The sequence below is a fragment of the Pongo abelii genome, chromosome 14, assembly GCF_028885655.2.
Source record: "Pongo abelii isolate AG06213 chromosome 14, NHGRI_mPonAbe1-v2.0_pri, whole genome shotgun sequence".
NCBI lineage: Eukaryota > Metazoa > Chordata > Mammalia > Primates > Hominidae > Pongo > Pongo abelii.
Genome location: NC_071999.2, coordinates 115084282 through 115096315, shown reverse-complemented (window position 1 = coordinate 115096315; position 12034 = coordinate 115084282). Strand labels below are relative to the sequence as shown.

The following is a 12034-nucleotide window of genomic DNA, read 5'->3' as shown; positions in this document are numbered from 1 at the left end:
TGCGAGGTGTGGTGGCTCACACCTATAATCCAAGCACTTTGGGAGGCTGAGGTGGGAGGTTCACCTGAGCCCAGGAACTCAAGATCAACCTGGGCAACATAGTGAGACCCTATCTCTTAAAAAAAAAAAAAAAAAAAAAAAAGGTGGAGCATGGTGGCACACACCCTAGTCCTAGCTCTCTGAAGCTGAGGCAGAAGCATCACTAGAGCCTGGGAGGTTGAGGCTGCAATGAGCCATGATTGTGACACTGCACTACAGCCTGAGTGACACAGAAATCTTCTGTCTCAAAAAATATATACATATTTTCTCTTAAATTTTACCTAACCTTTGATTTGTCTAGTACTGTGGACTAATTGTATTTCTCCAAATTCATATGTGGAAGCCCCCATCCCTAATGCAACTGTATTTGGAGATAGAGCCTATAAGGAAGTGATTTAGGTTAAATGAAATCATAAGGGTGGGCTCCTGAGCCTACAAGATTGCTCCAGAGAGTGCCCTCTCCCTGCTCCTCCCTGCCTCTCCCTCCTTCCCATTCTCCCTGCCTCCTGCTGTCCACCCTGCAAGGACACAGCAGTGGGAAGGCACCCTGCACCTTCAGTCAACCTGCACCTTGACCTTGGATCCTCAGAATCCAGATGCCTCCATGACTGTGAGAAATGCATTTCTGTTGTCCAAGCCACCCAGACTGTGGTGTTTTGTCATGGCAGCTTGAGCAGATGAATACACCTGCTAAAATTTAAAAGTGTTTCAGATGTTTTGTTTATCTGCTTCAGTTACTTGAAATAACAAAAATTAATAAAATTAAAATTACATTTTAAGAAGAAGATCTTTAGAAAACCTGGCTAAAATATCTATAAAATATTAAAAATTAGATACACTGAAGAAAGCTATTTTCAAGGATGCAAGTTATTCTGCCACTTATAAAACAGAAATATACAAAATCATTTATTTCTGTGGCCATAATAAAATACATCAATTGCCGTAACTCCAAGCTCATTCCCCTCTCCCTCTTCAAATCCAAAATTACCTCCCATAACTTAGGCACCAGACAAGTACACATATGCACACACACACACACAACATAAACACACAGACACACACAGATACACATGCAATGCATGACCACAGTTACCTTTAAGAATAAATGATTCAGTGACTGGTTTGCCCTTCTTGTTCGTAAAATATTTGGATCATTGAAATAAACCAAGAAAACACAGAATACATAAAAATCAAAATAATGACGAATGACTCAACTGGAAATATTCAAGAAGTAATGCGCTGGCTGAGCTTACATTCCTGATATATAAGTCAAAACCAAAATTCAAATTGTAAAGCACAATAGCAATTATGTTTGTTGATCAGCAGAATGCACTAATTGTTTATGAAAACTGCAAGCAAAATATTAATCTATGCATTAATTAATTTGTCTTTGAATGCAAATTAGCGCACATTTGTTTTTGAAATATGTTGGATTTTAATACATTACTTGATATGAAAAAGTACTGGTAGACACACAGTGAGGGCGTGATTACCTGCTCGGGTTTGGTGGAACCGCTCATCATGGGGTTTTCAGGGTTGCTGTCCTGAGACTGCTGCTTACACAGACCTTTTGTTGCATCTTTGAACATAATGTCTTTTTCCAACAAACTGTCTTGCTTGGCAATTGGTAATACCAGGGGACTGCTACAGGAAAAAAAGTCAATACTACAATCAGTCTCTTTCTAATGTTTTATCAATTGAAAATTACCAATACAGGATAGTTGGACTATGACGGTGGTTTTATTCAGATAAGAAATATTTCTTATAAACTGCAGGAAAAAATTAGTAAGAAATCTGTAAACTTTTAAAAAATTAATTCCAAACTTTATTCAATATTAACTTTAAAAGAAAAAATATATACTTATTTGAACTCCTGAAGAAAATGTTTACAAATGTATATCTGACTATAATAGACGAATCAATAAACAACTTTAGAGCTGGGATTGAAATGCATGGCTGAACTGACAAGATCTAACATTTAAATGCAAAAATGGATTGCAAACAACTGAATAAAGGCATAATTGTATAATTGGTGTAAAAATTACTCATTTAGGATTTAAAATACAAAATCATGGGCAAAATTTCAAGTTTGCAATGGAATAATAATATGAGAATTAAAAATAATAATATCTTTAAGGACTGCAATATTACAAGCAGAGTAACTTTTGTTAATTCTATACAGCTCAAACAAAGCCAAAAAATAAAAGATACTTTTTATTCTTCTATTGACTTTATTCCCAAAATACAGCCATTATTTTATAATGTTCATTACAAATAAATAGAAAATAAATGATAAATGTTGCATTGTATCACTAAGATTTAAAAATGTGCCTCCTGAATTGTTACCTTATAAGCAGAAATGCATGTTTATTTAATCAAGTGCAATTTATGTAAACATAATTATTTCATGTAGTCTACCATAGTCACTGTGATTCTAATAAGAGCTAAGTGCAATTTTTTTTGCCTCTTTTAAACTTCTATTTATTTGAGGTCTAGTTTACATACAGTAAAATTCACCCTTTGTTGTTTAGTTCAATGAGATTGGACTGATATACATAGTTGCATAGGCAAAACAACCAGCAATGTATAGAATACTTTATCACCTCCAAGAGACCCTTTGCGACCCTTGGAGTCAATTATTAGATGTGTTATGGGCTTCTCACACTGTGATTTTTATTTGAATTTCATTTTCTTATTTTAAAATACTTATTAAATAAAAATGGAATATATTTAAGGTGTATAATGTGATTTGATATACATTTTGTAAAGGAAACTACAATTCTATTAATTAACATATCACACTAGATCTCCAAAATTTACTCATCTTATGACTTAAAGTGTGTGCTCTGTGACTGACACCTTCCCTTGCTCCCACTCTCCAATAACTGGCAGCCACCGTTCTACTCTCTGCTTCTGTGATTTTCAGGTTTTTAAGAGTCCACACCTAAGCAAGATCATGTAATATTTGTCTGTGTCTGGATTACTTCACTTGGCCTAATGTCTTCCATGTTGATCCACTGCAAATGATAGAATTTCTTTTTTTTTTTTTTGGTAGCTGAATAATATTCTGTAGATATGTACCACAATTTCTTTATCCTTTCATCTGTTCATGGGCCTTAGATTGTTTCCATATTATCACTATCATGAATAATGCTGAAATGAACATGGGACAGTACATACCTCTTTGAGATCTTGATTTCATTTCTTTTGAATAAAATATCCAGAATTGCAATACTGGATCATGTGGCAGTTCTATTTTTTAATTTTTTGAGGAAACTCCATACGTGTTTCCATAGCGACTATACCACTTTGCATCCCCACAAACAGTGTTCAAGGGCCCCCTTTCCTACACACCCTCACCAACACTAGTTATCTCTTGTCTTTTTGATAATTTTCATCCTTACAGGTGTGAGGTGGTATTTTGTTGTGCTTTAAATTTAAATTTCTCTGATGTTGAGTACCTTTTCATACACCTGTTGGACAAAATTGTATATCTTCTTTGGAAAAATGTCTATTCAGGTTCTTTGCTCATTTTAAAAACTCAGAGTTTTTTTTTTTTTACAGTGAGCTGTGTGAGTTCATTACATACTTTAGATATTTACCCCTTATCATATATATTTGCACATACATATGCACATATATGTATATATACCTAAGTATATGGTTTGCAATTATTTTCTCCCATTCAACATGCTACTTTTTCATTTTGTTGATTTTATTGTTTTCTTTGCTGTGCAGAGCCTTATAGTCTGATGTAACTGACTTATTTTTTCTTTTGTCATCTGAGCTTTTTTCTTCTGGTGTCATATCCATAAAACTCACTGCCACAAAAGTTGTTGAGGAGCTTCTTGATTTTTTTTTTTTTGAGGTTTATGGTTTTTATATTTAAGTCTTTCATCCATTTTGACTGAATTTTTCTACATGATGTAAGAAAAGGGTCCAATTTCGTTCTTTTGTACGTGAATATCCAGTTTTCCTAGTACCAATTATTAAAGTAACTTTCTTTTCCCTATTGCGTCTTGGCAGTCTTGTCAAAGATCAGTTGACAATATACGCTTGGGTTTATTTCTGCACTTTCCATTCTGTTCCAATGGTCTATGTGTCTGTTTTATTGCCACTATCATATTATTTTGATTACTATAGCTTTGTAATATAGTTTGAAATCAGGGGATGTGATGCTTTCAACTTTGCTCCTTCTGAAATAAATAGCTTTTGCTATATAGAGTTTTTGTAGTTCCATACAAAAAGTTTCTCTTCTTTGGTAAAATGTGGGCTCAAATCTTTTGACTATTTGTATTGGTTTCTTTGTTTTCAGATTATTGCCTTTATGTATTCTGTATCCAACTCATTTATCAGATAAGCTCTTGGCAAATATTCTCTCCCACTCAGCATCTTTGTAGTTTTATTTGCATAATTGTGTTTCAAAGAAAAAAATTCTCTTACAGTTTGTGCTTCTGTGACTTATCTAAGTTCCTTTCATAACCCAATGTCACCAAAAATTTCTCCTGGGTTTTACTCTAGGATTTGCACAATTTTAAGCTTTATACTTTGATCTACGATCCATTGTGAGTTGCTTTTTGTATACAGTGCTGTATATGAGTTGAAGTACATTATTTTCTCATATGGATGTCCAAATGTTTCAGCATTGTTTTTTAAAAAATGACTTTCACTTCCATTTAGCGGGACATATTTGTGAAAAATCAATTGACCATATCTGTGTGGGTTTATTTTGGGACTCTCCAGTGTGTTTCATTGATATAATCACTCATTATCATTCATTGATATAATCATTCATTCTTAAATCAATACTACACTGTCTTATTCATGTATCTCCTCATTTAGCCTTGAAACCAGTCATGTGAGTCATCCAACTTTGTTTTCACTTTGAAAATTACCTGGCAATTAGAGATCTTTAGCATTTTCATATACATTTTGAATTTCTTTGTGAATTTTTACAAAAATACCTGTTGTGATTTTGATTAGCATTGCATTCAATTGATAAATCAGTTTGGTGAGAATTGAAATACTGACAATCTCAACTTGTGTCATGCATGAAAACAAGTACCTTTATTTTTGATCTTTGTCAGTTTCCTTCATCAATATGTTTTAGCTTTCAGAATGAAAATCTTCCAAAAAATTTTTAGATTTATTGTTTTATGGTTTTAAGAATGTATTTTAAAATGCCAAGGCTGACTGTAGAATGACTGCTTAAGTCTAGGAGATTGAGACCAGCCTGGACAACATAGTGAGCCCCTTCTCTACAAAAAATAAAAAGTTAGCCAGCTGTGGTGGTGCATGCCTGTAGTCCCAGCTACTCAGGAGGCTGAGGTGGGAGGATCACTTGGGCCCATGAGGTCGAGGCTGCAGTGAACTGTGATTGCATCAGTACGCTCCAGCCTGAGTGACAGAGTGATACCTGGTCTCAAAAAATAATGAAACAAATGAATAAATAAGAATAAAATTCCAATTTCCATTTATTGAATTTTAGTGTATAAATACACAAATGATTTTGTATATTAACCTTGACATAGCAAGAAGAGAGTAAATTGAAGGTTTGCTTTCAGTAACCACCACAGTCTCACCACTTTGCAGCCCATCTCTATGCCCTGCCTTCCAACTGAACCATAGAACCTAGGAAAGCATGAATAAAAAAAGAGACTACCAAATAGGTCAGGCCTGACGGAAAGTCAGGAATATTAAGAAATAAGTTTACAGAAACGCAAGGTCAGTTTTCCTTAGTTTGAACTCTGGATAATGATGTTTTACAGTGTTTTAGCCAACGAAAATACTTGCAAGTAGGTGAAGGGACAGAGGATCATCTATTAATATGAGATAGCATGGTATAGTACAGATGTATGGGCATACATTTTCAAGTCAGTAAAACTACCATGTTTGATGTCTGGTTCTACCACTTTGGGTGAGTTATGTAGCCATTCTGCAAAACCAAATTGCAAAAGGACTATAGTGAAGGATTAATAACATAATGCACATAAAGGGATTAGCATCATGACTATGGCCATAAGCAGGGAATAAATCAGCTGCTGTTTTTTTGTGTCTAGAACTGTCAAGCTTCTGAGATTTCACCCTACTTGCAATCTAATAAGTTAGCTTGTTACTATTCCATGGTTAGTTGCAGAAGACAAGAGTTCCCTGGAGGAGAGATAAAAGACCTTATTACTCATGGAAGACACAGAGCTTTATGTTTATATCAGTTCTCCTTTATCTTCTGTTGCATACAGTGAGGAGGAGGAAGTAGGAAGAACACAAAACAGTTGGATCTTAATGGATGCCAATACTAGAGAGAAGTGCTGTTACAGGAGAGAAAGCCAGCTAGATATCAAGCATCTTCTGAGGAAGCAACAAACATTGTATCAAGGGGCAAATAAGTCAGTCTGCTCCTTTTGGGAGTGAATGATATGATTCTTTAAATTTACTCAGTTGTCTATGTAGCTATCTACATATGCCTTGCAGTCTGACAAACTGAGCAAGAATGTGAAGGATGCTCACAGACCAAGGTAGACTGTTCTTCTCAATAGTATAGTTATTAATTGAAAAAAAAATTACTATGAAGAGAAAAGGCTTATAATGCTCATAAAAATTTCATAGCCAGATCTGCTTGTACTGCTGTGATTTGAATATTTGTCCCCAGTGTGACAGTATTGAGAGGTGGAACCTTTAGGAGGCGATTAGGTAATGAGGCCTTTGCCCTCATGAATAAGTTAATCCATTCATGGATTAATAGATTATTGGGTTAATGGATTAATGGGAGTGGGACTGATGGCTTTATAAGAAGAGGAGGAGAGACCTGAGCTAGCACTCTCAGCCCCTCGTCATGAGATATGCTGTGCCACCTCGGGACTCTGCAGAGAGTCCCCTCAGCAAGAAGGCACTCATGAGATGTCACCCCTTAACCTTGAACTTCTCAGCCTCCAGAACCATAAGAAATACCTTTCATTTCTTATAAATTACCCAGTTTTAGGTATCCTGTTATAGGCAACAAAAAATGAACTAAGACAAATACCATCAAATAATAAAATATTACTTCCAAAGAGACCTTTTTTCTTCCACAAGCACCACTGGGACAATGTCTGTCTGCTGTAACTTCATTCATCATTCATAGAGTTCCCAAGAATATGTTCTATGTTTCTTTGAAATAAAACCCCTTCATATATTTTAAGATAGTTGTTATGGTGTGTGTGTGTGTATATATATAGTGTGCGTGTATATATATAGTGTGTGTGTGTGTGTGTGTGTGTATATATATATATCTATATTTTTTTTTTTTTGAGGCAGAGTCTTACTCTGTCACCCAGGCTGGAGTGCAGTGGTGTGATCTTGGCTCACTGCAACCTCTGCCTCCCAGGTTCAAGTGATTCTCCTGCCTCAGCCTCCTGAATAGCTGGGACTACAGGCATGAACCAGCATGCCAAGCTATTTTTTTTTTTAATTTTTACTAGAGACGGGGTTTCATTATGAAATTCTGAGGCCAGGCTGGTCTCAAATCCCTGTCCTCAAGTGATCCACCTGCCTTGGCCTCCCAAAGTCCTGGGATTACAGGTGTAAGTCACCGTTCGTGGCCTTTCCCTATTTTTTCTATAATTTGAGTGAACTATCCGCAAAATGTTGTATTAATTATATGACATTTAACATGTGATAGTCTTCTGTTCTAAACACTCTGCATGTATCAAATTTTTTTTTCATTTTCACATTATAAAGGGTTCATTATTTTATAAGGTCTGTTTGTTTTATGAATGAGTAAACTGAGGGCACAGAGGAGAAGAACTTGCTCTGGACACACAACAGGTGCTACTGGAGCTGAGGTTTGAATCTGTCAGTTCTAAGCTCCAGAACCTGTGTGCTTACCCACGTGCCACACTGTCTACATCTACTCTCATATAAAAATATTTTCTGTATTTTTCTTCATCTATCAATCATATTTTTTTCTTCTTCATCAGAGAGTTTTATAAACTAAAGAGAGGGTTTGCATATACCAAATATTTTGAGTCTAGGGCAATTAATAAAATAGTAGATTGGTCAAGGTACAAACAAAGAAGATAGTTTATGAAATACAAAAAAAATCACCAAGTAGAAAGATTTCTTTGGAATAAATACTTTTCCTTAGAAGAAGTACTGAGTTTAGTAAAATAGTTGAAATATTCCTTTCATATCTCAAATCTAATTGCAGTATCACTGGCAGACTCCATGAGAGCTATAGTTGAAAAAAAGATTGGCTTAAGACTATGGAGACATCATTTTAAATCAGATTTTACCTCAAGTTGGCTACTACCTGAACTTTTAAGCCCTTTGAAATCTCGGTCACAGTTTCACCTTTGCAAAATGCAAGAGTTAAACTAGGTAATATATAAGTCTATTTCAAGCCCTACAGTTTTGTATTCTTAATAAATAATCTCTCCTCATAGAACTTTTCATCTGCATCTCAAAAATAAGTCACTAACTCACTCAGTTATGTCATAGCTTATATAAGATATACCACTAACAATAATCGCAAATAAATAGTTACAAAGACTCTCTGTATTAGTCCATTTGCATGCTGCTATAAGGACACACTTGAGACTGGGTGTTTATAAAGGAAAGAGGTTTAATTCACTCACAGTTCCACATGGCTGGGGAGGCCTCAGGAAACTTACAAACATGGCAGAAGGCACCTCTTCACAGGGTGGCAGGAGGAAGAATGAGTGCCAACAGGGGAAATGCCAGATGCTTATAAAACCAGCAGATCTCATGAGCACTCCACTCACTATCATGAGAACAGCATCGGGGAAACCACCCTGATCATTCAATTACCTCCCACTGGATCCCTCCCACCACACGTGGGGATTATGGGAACTACAATTCAAGAAGATGTTTGGGTGATGACACAGGTAAACCATATCATTCCACCCCGGCCCCTCCCAAATCTCATGTTCTCACATTTCAAACATCATGCCTTTCCAACAGTCCCCCAAAGTCTTAACTCATTCCAGCATTAACGCAAAAGTCCAAGTCCAAAGTCTCATCCGAGTCAAGGTAAGTCCCTACCATCTATGAGCCTGTAAAATTGAAAGCAAGTTAGTTACTTCCTAGATACACTAGGGGTACAGGCATTGGGTAAATAACCCCATTCCAAATGGGAGAAATTTGCCAAAACAAAGGGGTACAGGCCCCATGCGAGTCCAAGATACAATAGGGCAGTCATTAAACCTTAACGTTCCATAATGATTCTCTTTTGACTCCATGTCTCACATCCAGGTTACAATGATGCAAGAGGTGGGCTCCCATGGCCTTGGGTAGCTCTGTCCCCGTGGCTTTGCTGGGTATGGCCCTGCACTTGGCTGCTTTCATGGGCTGTCAATGAGGGTCTGCAGCTTTTCCAGGTGCATGGTGCAAGCTTTCAGTGGTTCTACCATTCTGGGGTCTGGAGGAACATGGCCCACTTCTCACAGCTCCATTAAGCAGTGCCCAAGTGGGGACTCTGTGTGGAGGCTCCAACCCCACATTTCCCTTCCACACTGCCCTAGCAGGGCTTCTCCAATGAGGGCTCTGCTCCTGCAGCAAACTTCTGCCTGGAAATTCAGATGTTTCCATACATCCTCTGAAGTCTAGGTTAAGTTTCCCAAATCTCAATTCTTGACTTCTGAGCACCCACAGGCCCAACACCACATGTATTCCACCAAGGCTTGGGGCTTGTACCCTCTGAAGCAAGGCCCGAGCTATACTTTGGCCCCTTTGAGCTGCAGCTGAGGCTGAAGTTGCTGGGGTGCAGGACACCAAGTCCCTCAGCAGCACACAGCAGCGAGGTCCTGGGCTCAGCCCACAAAACCATTTTTGCCTCCCAGACTTCCTGGCCTATGATGAGAGGGGCTGCTGTGAAGGTTTCTGACATGCCCTGGAGACATTTTCCCCATTGTCTTGGTGACTAGCACTTGACTCCTTGTTACTTATGCAAATTTCTGCAGGAGGCTTGAATTTTTCCCCAAGAAATAGATTTTTCTTTTCTACTGCATCATCAGGCTGCAAATTTTCCAAACTTTTATGCTCTGTTTCCTTTTGAATACTTTGCTGCTTAGAAAGTTATTCTGCCAGATACCCTAAATCATCTTTCTCAAGTTCAAAGTTTCACAGTTCTCTAGGGCAGTGGCAAAATGCTGCCAGTCTCTTTGCTAAAGCATAGCAAGTGTCACCTTTGTTCCAGTTCCCAACAAGTTCCTCATCTCCATCTGAGACCACCTCAGCCTGGACTTCATTGTCCGTATCACTATCTGCATTTTGGTCAAAGCTATTCAACAAGTCTCTCAGAAGTTCCAAACTTTCCCACATCTTCCTGTCTTCTTCTCAGCCCTTCAAACTGTTCCAGCCTCTGCCTGTTACCCAGTTACAAAGTTGCTTACACACTTTTGGGCATCTTTACAGCAGCACCCCACTCCCAGTACATATTTACTGTATTAGTCTCTTCTCATGCTACTACAAGGACATATCTGAGACTCGGTAATTTATAAAGGAAAGAGGTTTAATTGATTCTCAGTTCCACATGGCTGAAGAGGCCTCAGGAAAATTACAATAATTGCAGAAGGAATCTCTTCACAAGGTGACAGGAGAGAGAATGAGTGCCAGCAGGGGGAAATGCCAGATGCTTATAAAACCATCAGATCTTGTGAGAACTCGTTCACTATCAAGGGAACAGCATGGGGGAAACTGCCCTCATGATTCAATTACCTCCCACCAGGTCCCTCCCAGGACATGTGGGGATTATGGGAACTGTAATTTAAGATGAGATTTGGGTGGGGACACATCTAAACCATATCACTCTCTTATTCATATAAGAAAAAAACAATTCTAAGTAATATAATTGTTTTGAAAGGCAGTATATTAATTAGTTATGCAGTTATTTTCTACAAGAAAAGTGCAAATTGTACAGCTAGGCTGATGGCATACAATATTTTAAATTTCCACAGAACAATTGTTTAGGTTTCTCTCTTTCTTTTACAATAAAACATTTTATCTATAACCATTGTGATTAATAATAGCATTCAGACAATTTAACTTCAATATATTTAAATTTTCATTTACTATGCATTCATAGAATTTAAGGACACATATAGTAAAATGCTATTTGTTAAAAAAAGAAATAATTTTAATCATTGGTATTTTCTTAATACACATTAAATGTTTATTGATTGGAAAAATATTTATCAGATTATGTTTTAAAATAGGATGTGAATAGGATGTGAATATATACATATATATATATATAGTACAAGACTGAATAAAACAGGAAACATATAAAGGGCAAAAGGAAAAATTCCAAGTTAATAGCAGTTTCATCACAAAGGTGGAGTAGCGACCCAGAAGGCCTAACCTTCTTCTCTCAGCTAAACTTTGGACTATCTCTAGTCCTCTGAACTCCCTTTTCTTGGAGCAATGTCTTTAGAAAACTGAACTGCAATTTTTTTCTCTGCCCCTTTTAGATGTATATCTTCTCCCAGCCTCTGGCCAGTTTTACAACCCAGGAATGTCTTTATGACCTGGGAGTCATCCCTTTGAAATCTAAACAGGGAAGACCATAGCCCACATATTTCCCAGTTTTTGTGGAGCACAGGAGCCTAACTTTGATAAAGGACAATTAGCAAATGCCCATGGCTTAAGCACCTTGACAAAACTCCTTCCTAAAGTGCTACAGTACTATCCCCCTAGCTCACCCCAGCACTTAGAAACTCTCCCACTTTTTGTTCAGTAGAGTTGAGCTCAATCATTCTCCCTTAGTGCAATAGTTTTTAGTAAAGTCTTTCTTTCCTGTATAACTTCTCTGGTGCAATTTTTCTTTGAAGCAAATGAGTCATTTTTTTTTCATGTTTCTATATGTTTTTCTGCATTTTCCAAATTTTCTTCAAAAAGAAATTCTTATTCTGATTATGAAAAAGAAATTATTAGTAATAGAACTTTATTTGGTGAGAAAAAATGGAAATGAGATAGTATATTTTCTATTGGTAAGACAGAT

The 12034-nt window shown here is 36.9% G+C and overlaps 1 protein-coding gene across 9 annotated transcripts in view; it reads right to left on the bottom strand.

Annotated features, from left to right (window-relative positions):
• MYO16 (myosin XVI) overlaps window positions 1-12034 on the bottom strand; it is a 717368-nt gene that overhangs the window by 364085 nt on the left and 341249 nt on the right. For all 9 annotated transcript variants that reach the window (XM_054529223.2, XM_054529222.2, XM_054529219.2 and 6 more), the window contains one exon: window positions 1533-1683. In XM_054529223.2, coding sequence (XP_054385198.1) covers window positions 1533-1683 — 151 coding nt within the window. The remainder of the gene's footprint in view (window positions 1-1532; window positions 1684-12034) is intronic.